At 44.3% G+C, this 20316-nt stretch overlaps 1 protein-coding gene across 1 annotated transcript in view; it reads left to right on the top strand.

The window, feature by feature from the left end:
• Window positions 1–20316, top strand: part of Scamp1 (secretory carrier membrane protein 1) — an 88490-nt gene that overhangs the window by 48627 nt on the left and 19547 nt on the right. Inside the window, exons 3-6 of the mRNA XM_036207055.1 lie at window positions 12120–12218; window positions 13097–13205; window positions 15348–15476; window positions 19627–19786. Of these exons, the coding sequence (XP_036062948.1) occupies window positions 12120–12218; window positions 13097–13205; window positions 15348–15476; window positions 19627–19786 (497 nt within the window). The remainder of the gene's footprint in view (window positions 1–12119; window positions 12219–13096; window positions 13206–15347; window positions 15477–19626; window positions 19787–20316) is intronic.

Below are 20316 nucleotides of genomic sequence, written 5' to 3'. Positions count from 1 at the left end.
CAGTTAGTACTGTACCCACAACCGTACTGTGTTCATCTTCTGGTTCTAATAGTTTTATAGTGGCTTCAACATACAGAATCTTGCTGTCTGTATAAAGGGTAATTTTGCATCTTTTATTTGGATCCATAGTCTTGCGCTCCCCCACCCCCATGTCTAATGACTCTACTTGTTCTTCTAGTGCTAACTGAATGAAAGCAGCAGGAGTTAAGCCTCTTTCCTTGTCTTGTACTCTCCCCATGAATGCTATGGAGATTTTGTAAATAGTCTGTGTATACTGAACCTTCAGCATGACTGTGGAGAGGTTTTGCCTAAAATTGTTTGTCAACAATTCTTTGTTTTCTCTGTCAACTGAGATGGTCATGTGGGTTTCTGTTCTGTTGACACAGTGTGTCATGTTGGCTATTTTATGTACTGAACCAGCCTTAATGGGTCAAGGATAAATCCCATTTGGTCATGAGGTGTAATTTTTAAAAATATGTTGTTGAACTTTGCTAGTTGAGGGTTTTGGCATAAATTCTCCTTAGAGAACTTTGCCTGTAGTTTGGTTCTCTTTAGTTTTTTTTTTTTTTTTTTCTGTAAGATTTGTATGTGTGTGTGTGTGTGTGTGTGTGTGTGTGTGTGTTGAGTGGTGTGTGTTGTCTGTGTATTGTATGTGTGTTGTGGGTGTGTTGTCTGTGTTTTGTGTTGTGTGGTATGTGTGTTGTATTGTGTGAATGCTTGTGTGTATGTGTTGTGTGTTTTGTGTTGTTGCGTGTGTGGTGTGTGTGGGTGTATATGGGTGTATGTGGGATGTAGGATGTACGTGTGGACTGTATATGTGTGTGTTGTCTGTGTATGTGGTGTGTTATGTGTGTTGTCTGTATGTTGTGTGTGTGTGTTGTATAGTTTGTGTTGTATTATGTGAGTGGTTGCATATATGTGTTTTGTGTTGTATGTGTGTGTGTTGTCTGTATGGTATTGTGTTGTGTGTTGTGTGTATGTGTGTTATGTTGTGTGTGTTGTCTATGTGTGTGGTGTTTTGTGTGAGTGGTATGTGTAGTGTATGTGTGGTGTTTTATGTGTGTGTTGTGTGTATGGTATGTGTGATGTGTGTGGTATGTTGTGTGTATATATGTATGTGGTATGTTGTATGTGTGTTGTGTATGTGCATGTTTATGTGTGTATATGTGGTATGTGTAGTATGTGTGTGGTGTAGTGTGTGTGTGTGTGTGTGTGTGTGTGTGTGTGTGTGTGTGTGTTAACATGTGAGTGTAGTGCCCTTGGAAGAGAAGAAGCATCTGCTTCTCTGGAGCTGCTGTTAAGGTGATTGTCAGCTGCTAAGCATGTGCTGGGCACTGAGTTCAGGTTCTTTACAAAAATGGAATGAGCTTGTCCTGGTTAGTTTTTTGTCAACTTGACACTAGCTGGAGTTATCTGCAGAGAAGGAACACAATTGAGGAAACACCTCTATAACATTGGCCTGTAAGCAAGTCTGTGGGGCGTTTTCTTAATTAGTGAGTGATGTGGGGGGTCCAGCCTGCTGTGGATGAGACCACCCTGGGCAGCAGCTGGTCCTGGGCTGTGTAAGAAAGCAGGCTGAGCAAGCCTGGGGAGCAAGCTGGTGAGCAGCGTTCCTCCATGGCCTCTGCATCAGCTCCTGCCCTGGCTTCCCTGGAAGCTGAAATAAACCCTCTTCTCCCCAGGTTGCTTTGGTCACATGTTTTCTCACAGCTGTAGAACTAGGACTGAGCTCTTGACCACTGAGCCCTGTCTTCTATTCCTGCTTTTCTTTCCTTAAGGTGTCTTGGTTGTCAAAGTAACAATTAAATTCATAAAATGTTTGTAAATATTCCCTTTAGCTCAATTTCGGGAAAGTCAAGGAACACTGACAGTCTGGGCCTAGTGGCCCACTCTGGGGGAGGCTCAGGGTCAGGAGTTTAAGGCTGGCCTGGGGTATAGAGAGACTTTGTCTCAAAACAAAACAACCACCAAGGAAAAGAAAACCTGTTTCTCTTGAGTGCTTGGTGGACTCAGGTGTGAGATTCTTTGCCCTGTGCTGCTCTTTGCTGGAAAGTTCTGCATGATTTCTCCATCTTTATCATCGTCTATTGAAGCTTTCTGTTTCTTACTGCCTCAGTCTTGTGCGTTCTGTGGATCTAGGAGTTTGTCCAGACTTTCCTCTAGACTAGCCACTGTCAGTGGAGTTGAGTTGTTTATAGGAACGTCCTATAATTCTCTTAACTTTTCTGGCATCTGTGGTAATTTCCTTTTTATTTTTTAAGTTTTGAGTTATCTCTGGTGTTATGCCACCTAAGGATGACAAACTCTGCATATTTTCATAGCTTAATTAATTACATCTATAGTTTCCATATGAAATCTGTAGTTTTTCTATTGTGTTTACTTCTGTTTTGGGGTTCCTTGCTTCCTTTTGCCGATTTTGATGACCCTTGGGCTATTCTGCAATCCGTCCTGTGTGTGGGAGTCCTTCCTCACTTCCTGGTGTCCTGACAGCTCTTGAAGATGCTGCTTCCTGAACTAAGTATCAGTGAGCCTGGGGGAAGGGTTCATGTTGCCAGTAATGCTGTGTGCGTGTATGTATTAGGCAGACATATTTCTAGTGTGTCTATGTAGAGGAACTTGCATGGAGGAAATAGAGCCTGTCACAGGGACTTGCTTCTGCTCAGCTGCCTGGACAATCTACCCTCTTGCCTCTGTGGTACCCAGTGAGGATGCTAGTCGTCTTGAGAGTAATGTGCCATTATAGTCCTTTTACCTGCTGACTGGAGGTTGTTGGTTGTTGTTTTGTTTTTATTTTTTAAATCTTGCTGTGGTTTAATGGCTTTTGAGCTCCCTCTTGAGTAACCCAGCACCAAGGCATTTTACAGTGCTCAGCTACCTGGGCACGGTCATTCTTGTCATCACCAGTGTTGCAAAGAGAGTGTCCTCTTTCTTTTCAGTTCACAGTCCAGCAGCCAAGGACTCCCTGTTGTGTTTCAGCTACTGTGGGGCTTGGCTCCTGGGATTGCTAGCCTGAGCATTAGTCCTTGGAACTGACTGGCATTGGTTTCTTTAGTAGCTGGCTCATTCAGTTCTCATCTTGCAGGACAGCAGCAGAGGATGATGTTCTTTCATTAGGGTTTTGATCCATCTTGAAAGCTTCTTTGTTTTACTTGGTGCATTTAAGCCATTGCAATCAAAGAAATAATGTATTGGGTTGATGTCTCCTATATTTATGCTGATTCCTATTTGTTGTCTCCCATTTTGGTCTGTGATTCTTGGTTGTTTTTTGTTTGTTTTGTTTGTTTGTTTTTTTTTGTTTTTTGTTTTTTTTTCCGAGACAGGGTTTCTCTGTGTAGCTTTGCGCCTTTCCTGGAACTCACTCTGTAGTCCAGGCTGGCCTCGAACTCAGAGATCCACCTTGCTCTGCCTCCCAAGTGCTGGGATTAAAGGTGTGCGCCACCGCCACCTGGCCAATTCTTGGTATTTTTAATTAAGCATCTTGTATAAACCTGTTCTTCTCTTCTTTCTTAACAAATCAGTTAGTTTCTTGTTTTTAACTTCTTAGAGTTTGCAAATACTCTTAAATCCAAGTGAACACAATTAACTATCTCTTCATGGGCAGTGGAAATACCTTATAACAACAGGATTCATAGATCCACCGGTGGTCCATGTATTATTTCTGTCATTCATCTCACTAATATATTTATGTATATAAACAGACATTCAGGAGGTGTATACATATGACCCATACTCAGGGTATATGAACACATAGACATGCATGAGTGTATACATGTGACCCATACTCAGGGTATATGAACACATAGACATGCATGAGTGTATACATGTGACCCATACTCAGGGTATATAAACACATAGACATGTATGAGTGTATACATGTGACCCATACTCAGGGTATATAAACACATAGACATGCATGAGTATAGTATACATGTGACCCATACTCAGGGCTGCTGATGTTGGCATTTTAAACCAGCTGTTTTGTGTCAGTTGATGACGTGAAAAAAGTTTTGGCTTTGCCCTCAGATCTTCTTCCTCTCAGTAGATCACAGATTCTGACCCACATTATTTCCTTCTTTCCTGAGACACATCTACAAGCACCTTGGTATGTGTGAGAAGTCCTTATGTTCTTCAACTTTGAGGAATAGTGTCACAGGATACAGGAGTCTAGGCTCATGACTTTATTTTCTCTTCAATTTATTATTTTTGATGACACTATCCTTTGGTCTCTGAGAGGTCAGAGATAAATATTATTTTTAAAAACATATGTGTTTGTGTACCGCATGCATGCTGGTACTTGCAGGTGCCCTTAGAAGGCATCAGATCCTCTGGAACTGGAGTTAGAGATGGTTGTGAGCCACCATGTAGTTGCTGGGAATTGAACTCAGGACCTCTGTAAGAGCAGCCAGTGCTCTTAACTGCTGAGCCTTCAAGATACGTTTATCTTTGTTACTCTCAGGGAAGTTGGGTTTTTGTCCTTTGTCTGGTTGTTTTTCTTTCTGGTTTTCTGTAGTTTGAACATAGTATGTCTGTGTATATGTAGGATGTTATTTTATTATTTTTCTCTGTATTGTGTGGGCTTCCTGGATCTCTGATTTGATGTCTGACATTAACTTGAAGACAGTCTTGGTCGATCCTTTTTTCTTTCAAATACCTGTTCCCTTTGACCAACTCTTCCTCCAGTGTATTCATTACATCGCACAGTTTGTGGCTGGCCTGCGGTTTTTGCACATCCCCTCCCTTTCTCCTCTCTCCCTTTTCCTTCTTCTTTCCTCTCCCTCCTCCCCTTCCCTCTCCCCCTCCCCTTCCCTCTCCCCCTCCCCTTCCCTCTCCCCCTCCCCTTCCCTCTCCCCCTCCCCTTCCCTCTCCCCCTCCCCTTCCCTCTCCCTCCTCCCCTTTCCCTCCCTCCTCCCTTTTCCTCTCCCTCCTCCCTTTTCCTCTCCCTCCTCCCCTCCCTCCTCCCCTTTCCTCTCCCTCCTCCCCTTTCCTCTCCTTCCTCCCCTTTTCTCTCCCTCCTCCCCTTCCCTCTCCCCCTCCCCTTCCCTCTCCCCCTCCCCTTCCCTCTCCCTCTTCTCCCTCCTCCTCTCCTTCCTCCTCTCCCTCCTCCCCTCCCTCCTTCCCTTTCCTCTCCCCCCTCCCCTTCCCTCTCCCCCCTCCCCTTCCCTCTCCCCCTCCCCTTCCCTCTCCCCCTCCCCTTCCCTCTCCCTCCTCCCCTTCCCTCTCCCTCCTCCCCTTCCCTCTCCCCCTCCCCTTCCCTCTCCCTCCTCCCCTCTCCCTCCTCTTTCAGGTTTCTCAACCTTCACCCTCTATCTAGTATACCGATAAACCCATCACAGACCTTCTCCATTCCCTGGGTTTGACACAAGCGTTCCTTTTAGCTCTTCGGAGTTCTGTCTGTGCTTACACATGCACCTGTGCTCCTGTGGCATCCACTTTACCCCTCAGGACCTCAGAATACCAGTCATAGTTCTTTAAATTCTTGTCCTGACGGGTCTGACACCACTGGGTGGCCTGGCATGGTGTTTCTTCCATTGACTTTGGCTTTTTGGTATCCCTCACAATATTTTCTTGACAGGCAATGATATACTTGGTCACAGGAACTGCCATTAATTGGCTTCCAGTCACCTGGTGGTAAGCAGCTGAGGCTATTTTATAGTTGTTCCTCTGCGCTATGAACTTTGTGTTCCTGAGTGTCTCTCGAGATGGGGCAGAGTGGCTAGTGTCCGAGCAGGGGCTCCCAGCCGGGTTAAAGGTCAGCAGAGTAGACACCAGTCAGGTGTGCTAGTGTTCTCTAGTGTGTTCCAGAATCATTTCTCTTCCCTTGATGGAAGGTAGAGCAAAAGCGTGCAGAGGTGAGTCCTGTGATTGTTTGTCTTAAATGCACATGAAGGCCACAGGACAACCTCGAGTGTCACCTTTGACTGTGACAATTCTGTCTGTCCTGGTTCTTAGGTAGTGTGTATATCTGTCCTTGTTCTCAGTACCAAGGGAGTCCATGTAAGCATAGCTGCAGTTAGCCGCTGCCTGTGAAAGAGGGAGATCTAAAAAGGTCCAGGATTCCTTGGGGCAGTTGGGAGGCATACTATAGGGTTATGGCTGCTGCCTCGGGAAATCCAAGTGGGCTTGTGTGAGGATCACTGAGAAGGTTGTTTAACATGTTGGCCAGTTAGAAATGCACATTCCTTCTTTTTCAGTCCCTAGGTTGTCTCTGGTGAGGCCTAGATTCTACATTTCTAAGTGTCTAAGGTTTCTAAGCCAGAACATATGATGAATGGCAAAAGAACATCCCATAGACCCTGAGCATGAGAAAACATGGGGCTGCTTTTGGGATTAGAGATTAAACTATAGAATTACCTGGGGAAGGAAAACATACAGTTTTAAATGTTTTATTTGTATCTATTGACTATTCATGCCAGTGGATTTAATGATGCCATTTTCAATATGTGTACATGATGCATTTCGCTCATTACCCCAATACCCTCTTTTATCTTCCTCCAGCCCTGATCATCTCCATCCTTTTCCCAGCTAGCCCTCTTTTTACTGTTACATATTTTGTGTGTGGCCAGTGGTTTCATTAGGGTTGTTTATAGAAACATGAGCATTGATTGTGCGCATGAGCGGGTGTACCTTGCCAGTGGCTGTATCACTGATGAACGTGTTTCTCCCTCCCATCAACTACTGGGAGTGGTTGGGCCCCACGCGTCCTCCCACTTCCATGGCAGGGTGGTGATGGGACCAGGCTTGTGCAGAATCTTTGCTGGAAGTCAGCACACAGGGCCCATAGCCGTAAGACCATGGATGACTTTTCTCCGCCAGAGTGGTGCTTACCAGCACTGTGAGAGCTAGCTAGCCAGGAGGAAGCTTCCAGCCCAGTTCCAGCTTGGTTTGTTATGTCCTGTGATCATGTTGGTAGCATCTTCAGTAAAAGGGTCTTATCACCTAGGAGGACGTAAATTTTTATGTAACATAGACAATCCTTAGATCGCTCATGCCTGGAAGGAAGAGAATTTGAATGTTATCTATTGTGTGTGAAATGACCTTGGGGTTTCCAGTGAGCAGAAAGCTCAATATATTATAGAACAGTCAATCTATAATTATATATAACTGTGATTATTATAATGTCCTTAAGTCTACCGAGGCAGTGTAGATCATTATGTAATTTTTTGACTGGTTCTTGTTGAGTTTTCAAAATCCCCGCAGAATGTACAAATATAAAACACTAAAAGTGCCCTAAAGCATTAAAGAATGATAGCCCCTGACTTTCCCAGAGACGATTAAAAGTATCTCAGAGATGAAATCTCACCTTTCACAGAGAAGGATGTAGAGCCTGCTCCTTCAGACTGTGGTTCTGCTGGACAGTCTTGTCTGTTCTCATCCTCTTGGCCTCTCCAGCCTGTTCTGTTGGTCTCTGCACCATGCCATTCTCTATTTTGTTGGTCCCCCCGCCCCCCCAGACAAGGCCTCTCTATGTAGCTCTGGCTGGCCTCTGCCTCCTGAGTGCTGGGGTCGAAAGATGTGCGCCCCACCGCCTGGCTCACCTGATTTTCTTAGTGCTTGAGGTTTTCCAGGGCTGCCAGTGGTTTGTCCAGGGTAGAACTCACCTTCCACTAGGCACACGCTTGTGCCCACTTTTCATACAGGCAGGCTAGTGTTCCTTTGTATCGAGAGTTTTGTGGAATACAAAATGAAGATGAGATACTGTGGGAGATCTGTTCTTGACTCTCACATTTTCCTCACGACTTCACTTTCTCTTGTTTCTCAGGCAGGAATTCTTTAGTGAGAGTTAGTGAGAGGAGGCTCGAGAGGAGGTGGTGGGTACAGTTCTTTCTCATGGTTGGCATTCCCGAGACAAAGGTTAACAAGAGCGAAACATAGCTAATGTACTTCACCAAAGTTTATGCCACACGAAGCTTTCAGAAATGTCGACCCCACACTGCAGGGGAGACCTTTGTGGTACAGAGTGGACGGTGATATGCAGGGCATTACTTAGTGGGGAGCCAGCCAGGTGTTGAGATATTTCTTGGCCTTTCTGTGTGCTTTCCTCTTTCTGGGCCCTTCTGGGTGTGAGTCAGGACTTCACAGAGGGAGGGGACTTTTCTGGCTTGGCTGCAGGGAACAGAGAGGCCATGCTTCTCAGTCCTGCTGATACTCAGTGTTCCAAGATGCAGTGCTCTTGACCTGAACGGTTCTCAGATGCTAGCTCAGATGAGGCTGGACTCACACCTCTACATGAGCACTGGATCTCTTTGTCACACTGTGTCTGAACTCCCCTGTCTACAGCCAGGAAGTATTTCACACTCTCCCTGGCATTCCTTTCTTTAAGAATTGTCTCTCCCACCCCTGGATGTCTCCCCTCCCCCCTATTTTTAGGTTTGGTCTCTTGATGCGATGCCTCCATTAACTTTCTTAAAACCCGGTTTGTGTTTTGGAGTTTTCAGGGTGAAGTCCATTGTCTTCCCATCCTGGTGGACACGGACTCATATTCTCTGGTCTCCTTCCCTGGGTGGTAGTTGTCAGATCCCTGGGCCCTGTCCTCAAGCTTACAGCCGTTCTTGTAGTCTGTGTTTTGTTTCTCTGCACTGTGGTGTGTCTTCTCAGACCCACCTCCGTTTCCTTCGTTATGCCTTCATCTCCATATTGTCTGTAGCTAACTTGTTGCCATACCCAACACTTTCCCCGAGGGAAGTTCTAGAGGTTTCCACTTGCATCATTTTTCTAGTCCAGCACAGCTCAGCCCTGGAGCCCTCACTGGGACTACGAGGGGACGAAGAAAGAACAGACACCAAGACAAACGTACAGAGATGCTAGGGTCATGTGGGCCATGCTGTGTGAAACAGCCTGTAACCTCGGCTAGTCTACTGAGTGCAGACCGGGAGGGAGTTAGTCTCTGTAGGAGGAGTGGAGGATGGAGGAGGAGGAGGCATTCAACACCAGAGGAAGGCTTTCTGCTGCGGGATGGTCTGTGTGTCAAATGTGTTGCTCTGGTTAATAAGTAAAACACTGGCTGGTCAGCAGCCAGGCAGGAAGTATAGGTGGGACAAGGAGAGAGGAGAATTCTGGGAAGTGTAAGGCTGAGGCAAAGAGACACTGCCAGCCGCCACCATGACAAGTGAGATGTAAGGTACCGGTAAGCCATGAGCCACGTGGCAACTTACAGATTAATAGAAATGGGTTAATTTAAGATAGAAGAACAGCTAGCAAGAAGCCTGATCCATTAGGCCACACAGTTTAAACAATATAAGCATCTGTGTGTTTATTTTATAAGTGGGCTGTTGAACTGCATGGCTTGGCGGGACCCGGAGAGAAAATTCCAGCTACAGCTCTCCATCATCCAGGGAAGGCTTTGCCCTTCCCATGGACTGAAGCATTGGGTCCTTAACATGCCCATGCCATCAGCACACCTTCCCTCAGGACACATCTACCCTGTATACATCCACTCAGGACTTCTTCACCCACCCTTTGCTTATCCACTCAAGGTATTTCTGGCTTCCCAAATCATCTAAAGACCAGTCTGATAAGTTTTGACCATCATTACCCTAGTTAAGCTTTTCCTAACCTCATATTTATTAAACATCCTTATTTTGTATTTGTTTATTTCTGTGTCTTCAGGTCTTAAACAGTTGTTTTAATTATGGTCCTGGCTAAGGGTGGCTTGGGTTTTTTTAATATGCTTAAGTCATGACCCAGTTACTTCTTAGAACTCTGTGAGAATTCTAGGAAGCCTCATTTTAAGGCACATTACTTTACTTTGACTGGGGAGGCATGGGATCCCCTGCAGTGAAAATTTAACCATAGGGTAGTTTGTCTGGGTGAATAGTATGGATTCTGCCCCAGAGCTTTACTTGGTAGCTTTATGCTCAGGGATTTTCTGGGATGTCGTCTTTTCCCTCCTTCTGTATTGAGGAGTCAGGACAGGACATGTAAATACTCCCACATCTCTGTGTGGTTTGTTTTTATTTTTTCTTCTCCCACATTGACCGAGAGTATTGCTTTCAGCTGCCCTGACTCTCTGCAAGGTTTCTGTCTGTCTGTCTGTCTGTCTTTCTTTGCGCCAGTGCCAGCCTCTGTCTCTAACCCCGCGAGCTGGAGAACGGCTGCCCGGCAGAGCTCTTCTTCTTGGACCTTAGCTTTTCTTCCTTCTGCCCTTCAGGTGTCTTAGCTGTGTATTTGGCATGTTCTTCACATGAACATTGAACTAGCCTTTTAGATACTGTTACTATGGTTCCCTACAAATGTATGGTCTGCCATGTGGCTGAAATGGCAGTCTTGGTCTGGAGAGGGGCTCAGTGGTTAAGACCACTTGCTGCTCAATCATGAGAACCAGAATTTGCACCCCAACACCTGTGTGGGTAGCTCACAAATGCCTGTAACTGCATTTTGAGAGATCTGACACCTTCTTCTGGCCCCATAGGCATTCACATACATGTGTACATATACTCACATACACACCCCCTCTTCTGGCCTCCATGGGCACTCACACACGTGTATATATACTCACATATATACATGCAAGAGTGGTTTATTGCTTTACTGCTCTTGCATCAGAGATGAAGATGTAGGAGAATTTGGAACCGCTGTCATAGCAATTAGGCGAAAGGTCTTTCTCCAGAGTTGTGCTTGGCATGAGGTGACCACGTGTGCTGCAGTTGAAGATACACTGGGTCGAAAGCTGGGTTGAGAGTTAGCTAACATCTGTGAGTGAAGGTGGCTTGCACATCCTAGTGTTGGTGAGCAGGGCCTGTCTCAGTACCTCTGACTTGGATGTGTCGGCCTTCTGGCTCACGCCCCATCTCACCCTCGCTCCAGACTTATCACTTGGCACTGGGTGGTGTTTAAGGCAGCAGAGTGCTGATAAGGGTCTCCGCGGGTCGAGTTCCAGGGTGATTCTGTGTGGTCCTGAATTGTGCTGTCAAGCTGCTTGCTCTCGTGCTCCTGTTCTCTCGCTCACTTGTAAGTCGTGTTATGTACTTAGCCCAGGTTAGCCTCAACCTTGTGATCCTTTTGAGTGCTGGCATCTCACACACTGTTTTGTTCTGTTCTCTTTCAAGAGAATCTCTCACTCTCTAGGACACTCTAGCCTGGACTTCAATTTGTAGATCAGGCCATCTTTGAATTTACAGCAATTCTTCTGCCCCCTGAGGGATGAGGATATAGGCTTGTGCTTGACACCTGGTCCCAGATTGCTTTTTAACTTTTAAAAGTAACATTGCAGGGTATGGTGGAGCATACCCTTTATGGTGGTGCATGACCTGGAAGGCAGAGGCGGGCAGATCTCTGAGTTTAAAGCTAGTTCCAGCCCATCTAGGGCTACATAGGAGACCCTGCCTCAAAAACAAAAAAGAGAAATGTGCTGTATGATGTATCTGTTGGGGGAAGCAAATAATAGAGAAGTATATAAAATTCCTTCGATAAGAGTTGCTGTATAGATCTGTGTTCATCTTGACTGATATCATTCTGCTCTGTACTGAGCATTTTCCACGTTCTTCTACAATGTTGACTCATTCTCTTTGAAGTCCACACTAGGTGTAATATAGTAGTTTACCAGCTCCTCATAGATGGACCTACCGGTGTCTATCTCCTCTGTGTGTCTATCTCCTTCAGTGTGGCTGCTCTTCCCCGGCAGAGTGGACTTGTTAGTGAGTTTGGCTGCAGGTTCCTAGTGTAACGTCTTCAGGCCGCGGACATGTGTCTGTCTGAAGAGGGAAGAGCTAACCGCAAACTTCCTGTCTCCCCTTCCCTTCCCTTCCCTCCTGCCCTCCTCCTTTCTCTCTCTCCCTTCCTCTGATCCCCTTCTGTTCTCAGGCTCCTGAGCCTTTGGGCTCCTGCCTTAGCCTCCCGAGTACAAGCAGATGGCCCTCTACCCACCATTCTGTGTAGTCTGGTGGTGTCTGTGCTTTACGGTAAAGAAACAGTGGTGCTCTGTTTCTTCCGTGGCGGACTGTTGAGCACTGTGCAACTCTTAGTGTCCTAGGAAGTAGAGCTGCAAAGCTTAAGCAGCGTTTTACAACACGGCCGTGAGAGGCTGTGGAGACTGGCAGGTCTTGGGATTTTGCTGTGTGTGATACTTTTGAAGTAAGTAAAGGTTGGCTCTTTGTGTTAATTATTTGTCTTTACCTTTTTAGCCTCCACCAGGCAGTGTGAAAATGCCTAATGTACCCAACACCCAGCCAGCGATAATGAAGCCAACAGAGGAACATCCAGCTTACACACAGATCACAAAGGTTAGTGCGTGTTAACTGTGTAAATTGATCTGGAAGTTCATATATCATCTTGATGTACAGTTTATATAGTGAAATTTTTATTGCCCTTGATTCAATGCATAATACCACTGAAGTAGCAATAATAGGATAATAAATATGACTGGGGGAGAGCTCAGTGACTACTCAGTGGGCAGTGTGAGGAAGCAGGAGATGGCAAATGTCCAGGAAAGCCAGCAAGTCTGACAGCTTGAACACACGGAGTTAGAGAGCAGAGTGTCGTAAGCACATCCCTGGCCCCTTGGCATCGTAGGACATTTAAGGTATTTTGAACTAGTCTTGTATTTCTGGAGCCTACTGCACCGTTTGACTCTGTTTATCCGAGCTAATTCAGTTGTCCTTTATCCCGTTCATCTCTCCTCAGCTCCTCCCTCACCTCCACTCTCGCTCTCCTCTCGGCACAGGCTTACCTAGACTCTAGCTACTCTGTCTTTAAAAGGCTGATTTTCACTGTTTTCACTGCCATTTACTTGTGTTCCTACGTGTAGATGTGTGCACAAGAGTGCGGAGGGGTTATGAGCCGCCTCATGTGGATGCTGGGAACTGAACCTAGGTCCTCTGCAAGAACAGCACACGTGCTTAATTGCTGAGGCATCTCTCTGTGCCCAGGCTCTGGCTGTTCTCTCCTTCCCTGTGGACTCAGCTGCCTCTGAGGGCTTCCATAACTAAAGGAGCAAAATGAATCAAGTATCTCTTTAGTGTTTTTCCAGAACTATAGCCTTCCTGTATTTTGAAAATGGATTTAACTGAGGTTTCTCTCCTGGTGAAGGTAAGAGTGGGCATGTAAATGGCAGACTATTTCGACTGTCTGATAACCTGTGTGTGTTGGTCATTTTGTTTAGGAACATGCCTTGGCGCAAGCTGAACTTCTCAAGCGTCAGGAAGAGCTGGAGAGAAAGGCTGCAGAGTTAGACCGCCGGGAACGGGAGATGCAGAGCCTGAGTCAGCATGGTAGTACCCCGAGGGTTGGGATGAAACTATCTGGCCTGGGTCTGAGTCACAGGGTTTGGTGATAAACCTCTGCCTTGTTTTCGGAGTCTAGCAGAGAGGTCAGACGCAGCAGATAGCTTACTTGATCCCTGCAGCTCTCTGATCCTACCTGATAGCACAGTCTTTTGATAGACTAGAAGAGTGTTGGCTTCCTCACAGAGAAAGTGAGACACAGATCTGGTACATTTGCTCCATTTCAAGCCAGGAGCCTTTGATTCTGCACTTGGCTCTACGAATCTTTTCTTTCTTTCTTTGAAAAAGAGCTGGGACATAAAAGAAATGTCTTAATGTAGACGTGAGAGGCCCTCCAAAGAAAGGAAGGTCACCTGAGAGCATGGGTGTGGGCTTCTCAATAGGTCCAGTGAACCTTTGAGTGTGCTCTACCTTGGACTCTGACCTGTTCAGATTCTTGGTCTTATCCTCACAGGTACATCATACTTATCAAAAAATGTTAAGAAAGTATTCGTATGATTAATTACTTGTTGTGGAATCTGTTCAGGCTCTGAGTGCTCAAGATGATTCTAAGAACCTGTGAGGGAAAGTTAACAGCCTCAGGAGGAGGAGGGGAGTCAGAGAGGTGTTGCTAGGTGGCTGGAATGGTGATACAACCCCAAACAAGGACAACAATAATACTCAATATTTCTTCCTTCCCATACCATGGTTAGGACTTGGGCCTCTGAAGGACATGTTTATCCTGATCATTTCCTTGCTTACAGCATCAGAGATAGCCTCTATGGGAGAGAGAGATCACTAATGATAATCTCTTATTTTCTTAGTGCTGACTGACATTGATTCTTCTATGAGAGATGAAAAATGCTTTGGTAAAGATCGTAACAAAGGGACAGACTTTAATAGTTAAATTTCGCAGTTTACTAGTACATTGTAGTACATTTTACCTTTTAATTAATAGTAGACCTTCAGCACTGTCCTGGGAAGTGTGACCCAGTTGTTAACTTTCTGAAGAAATGAAGGTTACATTTCTTTTTTCTTTTCTTTTTTTTAAAAAAAGATTTATTTAGTATGCATACAGTGTTCTGCCAGAAGAGGGCGCCAGATCTCATTACAGATGGTTGTGAGCCACCATGTGGTTGCTGGGAATTGAACTCAGGACCTCAGGAAGAGCAGTTGGTGCTGTTAACCACTGAGCCCTCTCTCCAGCCCGGTTACGTTTCTTAAGAGCACACAGTCAGCGAATGGCTTGGGTACTTGTGGCTCCAGAGCCTCGGGTCCTCACTGTTCGCGGTTTGCTACTTCTTACATAGTGTGATGTAGCAGGTGTGCTCCTGAGGACCCACCTGTGCTGGGCAAGTGCTCTGCCTCCGAGTTACATTCCAGTCCCCAATTTTAATATTATAATTAGTGGAACTGAGAGCGTATGTTGAGGAGAAACAGCAGATCACACTTCTCTTTATGAGAAATGTCCAGACAGGTAAAAATATGTATAATGGAAGGTTGAAAGTTGTATGAGATATTTAATATTAGAAAGTGACTTCTGTTGTTATTTTTACTTGTATTTTTGTCTGGATTTGTGCTTTGTTTGATTTTTGTTACTGCCTCCAATTTCCCAGTCTTGCTGTCTTTCAGTCATTGTTTGTGTACACACATTCCCTCCTCACACCCCACTTGGTTTCCGGGTACTGGAATCCGCCTGTCCCTCACCCCAGATGTGATTCTTTGGTCTGTATGTCGGGAACCTTGGTTCCGTCTGCACGTCAGTTAGGAATTTAGCAGAAGTCTACTGAAAGCCTCGGGCCACTGAGGAGAGAATGGGAGCTTCAGGCCTGAATGGCTTCCCCCGGTAGCCAGTCCTGGGACTCTGAAATAAACCTGTTTCAGGCCGCTCTCAGGGTTTGTCTCCGGGTTTGTTCTCCTATACATAGACATGTTAAATAAACATGGTTTGATATGACAATGGAAAATTATTTTACCATTTATTGTTTCTAAAATGTTAGTCTGAAAAAGTCTTAAAAAGCGTAAGCTGTAGGGGTGCAGAGAGGGGCAGTGTTAGGGTTTTAAGTGTCATCTACCAAATCAACGCGCCGTGCTTTGAGACAAAAGGGAGACTACAATGTATTTGTTGCACTAACTTTTTTTAACTTACAGGGAGAAAAAATAACTGGCCACCTCTTCCTAGCAATTTTCCTGTGGGACCTTGTTTCTATCAAGACTTTTCTGTAGACATTCCTGTAGAATTTCAAAAGACAGTAAAGCTTATGTACTACTTATGGATGTGTGAGTATCAAAAAATGATCTTTATATACCTATAAATGCATTTTGAGTTAATATTTTCATTGATAGACACCTTTTTGAAAGTGATATATTAAAATGCATATTAACTGTCTTTTCACATAGATCTTAGTAGTCATAGTTTCAGAATTGAACATCATATTTAGATACAAAAACTGTGTAACAGATAGCAATCCAAGTTTTTGGTTGAGAGAAGCCTGCACGTGGAATGCCAGCCCTGACTGATTGAGAAGGTATCTTGTCTGTCACGTGGGTATTACTTTTGTAAAGATCCTTTTCCTTAGAAGAACGTTATCTAGGCATGACTTGTTTTGGCAAAATTATGCATACTACTTTTATGCAAAGGAGTATCGCTTTGATTCTGTTAAATGTCATACTACGGCTGGTTTTAGAGACAGGACATACCATAATGTGACTGTCACCTTAAAAATCTGTGGGCACAGTGTACTTTCATTTTCAAGTGGCTGTGAATACTTTTATTTTTGAAATTGCTTAATATAGGACTGTCTCATTAAATAGTATTAGAGTGTATTTTCAGCTGGGGGATGTGCATGGCGTTTTAAGTATAATCACAACTCTGAGATACTAAATGAATGTCAACTGCTAAAGGTTCGCTGTGTATACACAGACTTCCCACTTACTCTCTGATTTGTATTTCAAATAGTCTCAGCCCTGTGTGACACCATTCTGTCAGGAGGGAAGGCTGGACAGATGGGGTAGTAGGTAATTTGTAGGCAATGAAAGTGTGTGGGTTTTACTGTATGTTTAGTGAGGCTTTAGGGCCCACCTTCTCTAAGAGGATATGGTAATTTTCTTCAAACTCTCTTAGGAACATTTTTCGTGTTGGCATGCGAGAAGCAGTTCTTTATGGACATTACTTTGGTCATAGTTTTAAAAAAGAACATTTGCTCTCATAGTCAAAAATCATAGTGGCTATTACTTAAAAATTTTTTTGAGATAGGGTCTTTTTTATGTAGCCCTGGCTGTCCAGGAATTCACTACATAGACCACTCTGGCCTTGAACCTCAGAGATCTACCTGTGTCTGCCTCCTTAGTGCTAGGATTGAAGGTGTGCACCACCACACCCAGCTGGTTATTATGTTCAGACTCTTAGTTTCTTGTTGAGATTTGGCCTTGCTGTCTGTAGTATTATATATGTTTGATACTTAAAGTATAATTCTATATATGTGTATGTTAACCAGTTTCTATGTTTTATTGAATTAGTATATTTCTCTGTCATATATGCATTTGTGTCTCTTGTATATGAATTTTAAAAGTAGGCATAGTATTTTAGGCGTAAGTTATTTAACTTAAATTTTTTTTATGGTAAAGGGGTAGAAATAAAATTCCACCACAGATTTAGTAAGTGGAGGTTGAATGGGAAAGGTTAATTTAATTGTTAACGACCAACCCTGATGGGTTCAGAATCAGTTGCTTGGTTTTAAGAAGCATAACTTTCAGAGTCTCTCAGAAGTAATGCAATCTTGTTTAGTTTGCCAGTCTGTTTTAAAAAAGGACTCAAGATTCTTGTTAGGGTTCTGTTTCAAAGAAGCATTGCTTGAAATGAAGTGTGAGCAGTTCCAGAATTTGCCCACACCTGAAGAGTAGAGACTGTTTTAGTGGGTGCTTTCGAAAGTGTCGACCTGGTGTGGATTTCAGGGCTGACTGAAGGTTTGATACTTGTCGTCCTAGTGAGAGCTAGCATTTGTTGGCGATAGACTTTGTGGCGGGTAGGTAAGGGTCCTAATCGCATCCTCAAGTGGGTTCTACATTATTTAGTCTTAGAGAAGCGAAGCTTTGAGAATTGGGTACCTGTCCAACATTGTCCAACATTAGACAGCTATTCGGGTAGCTGGGCTCTCAAGCCCAGGGTTAGATTCCATGGTATGCCATCTACAAAATACCAAGATGAAGAAGTGATTTCTATTTTAATGAATACTATGAAGATGTGTTTTCAAAGGTTCCTCAATGGAAGCAGGTAATATAAACTGCAGATGAACCAAAGCAATTAGAATTGTCACTGTGAAATGAACCTTGACCTTTTTGAATGTGCTTTTGAATTTAAGAAAAAAAAAAGGCATGGCCACCATCCACCAGGTGGAAATGTGTGCACTGTCACCATCTCTTTTGTATCATATTTATCAAGAATCACATGACACTGGCAGTTGCAAATTCAGGCCACCGGATAGCAGGTTTGAGTGCCTCTAAAGCAAATAAAGCTTTCACATAAGAAAGTGTAACTTCTCTTGCAAATCTCGGGAACAAAATGGCTTAAAGATTTGTTCAGTGTTTGGCCTGTACTCAGCATCCACCAGCATAGACACACTGTAATTTACAGCACAGATGGCAGAGGCCATCACCCTTGCCTGCTTTCTGACCCCTGCACAGGTGGATAGCTTCATCACCAGGTACCCTAGACAGCTGGTTTTTATGGAGAGCAAGATGGTGACTCAGTGATCATGGTCACTTTAAAAACATCTAGGAAAAATCTAACATACTACAAAAAGTTAGGTTGATTTTTCTGTACTTTGAAGAATTTTTACATTTATATACACATATCCTCGTTTTTTGTAAGTGAAATAGAAAATAAACTTTAAAAAATTATTCTTGTGAAGAATTTAAGTTAGAATGTGCTAACATTAAAACACACAGACACACAGACACACACACAGACACACACACACACACACACACACACAAAACACCAATCTTAAGACAGCCAGAGTCCTTTAGAACAACAAAATAATTTCCCATTTCGCAGGAATTTTAGTTCTGTTTTTAAGCCCTCAAAAATCTTAATTTTGAGGAAAAGGGATTTGGAGGCATTTCATTAGTAAGCCAGCTTTCCTGAGGATTAATCTCCCAGTAGTAATTGAGTAATTAGGATAGTTTTCCCTTTGTGACAGAAAGGAATGGAATTTTAAATCAAAGGCCTCAAAGACCACAGCAGATTTGCTTTCAGGCCCTGTAGCTGTATCACCATAGTTGACTTATGTAGTGTTTAGGTGAGAGCACATCAGGGCACCCAGGGGGAGTGGTTCTATCCTGCTCCATAAGTTTTTGATTTTAATTTGGAAAGAGACTTAAAATTGGTTTTTAATGCATATTGAGTTTGTAGTAGATTTAATAATCTTTTAATTAATTTTTTCTAATCTAAGTCATAGTTGACATTTTTATTGATAATATACATTTTACAGTATTTTAATTTTATGGGAATTTATTTCTCATAATGAAATTCTACCCATGAATATATTTTTACAGAATCATTTAAAAAAAACTTGTAGCTGTAGGTGTCTGGAGAGAAGGTTCCGGGGTTGGGAGCCTTGCTGCTCTTGCAGAGGACCCAGGACTAGTTCTTGGTACCCACGTGGTGGCTCACAACATCTCTATCCCCAGTTCAGTGCCCTCTTCAGGCCTCCACATGTCCTGCACACATGATGCATATACATGCATGCGGGCAGACATCCAAATGCATAAAAATAAATGTAAACAAAAGTTATACCTGGTAAGCGTGGCTCTTTGCAGTCACAGCATTGCTGGATGTTACTCAGATTCCGGTTTCAGTTTGTCAGCGAGAGCAGCATGCTGACAGCGTAGGGAAGTCCTGCTGCTAGTGAGATCACTGGGTTGCCTCAGTGGGTGGAGGGAATAACGAGAATCTCTCCGAGTATTCCCCATTAAAAACCTGGCTCACTCCTGAAGACGAAGCCGTCCTCACAGATGGCCTCAGTCACAGAACTGCGGCTGTTTTTCAGTTGTCCTACAGTTCTCGGCTGCCGTCCCCTCCTTACAGTAGTGTTCTGAGGACCCCACCTCTGCGTTTGGTTTGTTTGCTTTTCTCTTTAACAAGCACTGCTTCTCTTCTCGGGTCCATTTTCTTCTCAGGAAAGCCAACCTAAGGGTTGGGCTTAGCAAATGTAGCTGCCCTAGGAGGAAGAGAGAGCCCGCAGGGTTCTTTCCCAAAATGCTCTGCTGTGTGCGCTCTGCTTCCAAATCCTGTGTAAGAAGCAGCAGTGATTGAAGCGCACGCCATGGAAACGCAGGGAGAACGCGTGCTCTTAGAAGTGTTTCCACTTGTAACTCTGGTGGGATGGTGACTTGATGTAACCAGCCCGTTCTGTCTTCGATCCCACAGTCCACGCGGTAACGCTGTTTCTAAACATCTTCGGATGCCTGGCTTGGTTCTGTGTCGATTCTTCGAGAGCAGTTGACTTTGGACTGAGCATCCTGTGGTTCTTGCTTTTTACCCCCTGTTCATTTGTCTGTTGGTACAGACCGCTGTACGGAGCTTTCAGGTAAGTGTGTCTATTTAATGTGTGTGCTTTAAAACCTGGGAAGTGTGGATGGTGGCTCACTCCTGGAGTCTCAGCACCCGGGAGACTGAAGTAGGAGGATGGCTCTAGGCCAGCCTGGGCTACACAGTGTGTATCAGGCTGGCCTACAGAGCAAGCAAGACCCTGCCACAAACAGACACCCCATGAGATGAATCATCTATATTATACCCCAAAGGGAAGGCTGGTATATTTTCATTATATTTTGTAATCTGAGCCCATGAGATGGCTCAGTCGATAATGGTGCTGCTGCCAAACACGGCGTCCTGAGTTTGACCCCAGGTCCTGTAGAGTAGAAGGAGAGACTGACGTTTGCAGGTTGTCCTCTGCCCTCCACGTGGACACCATGCCAAGCACACCCCTTCCCCAGTAAGATTAATAGAAACATACTATAAAATTAAAGTGTTAATAGAACATACCTTCTGAAACATCTACTGTAGCTTGCCTATATATTCATTGGACCATAAAATTCACAAGCATTGTTTCATTTGAAA

This window comes from Onychomys torridus, chromosome 15, assembly GCF_903995425.1.
Source record: "Onychomys torridus chromosome 15, mOncTor1.1, whole genome shotgun sequence".
Lineage (NCBI taxonomy): Eukaryota > Metazoa > Chordata > Mammalia > Rodentia > Cricetidae > Onychomys > Onychomys torridus.
Note: the sequence above shows the minus strand (reverse complement) of the source record. Positions and strands in the feature narration are given on the sequence as shown.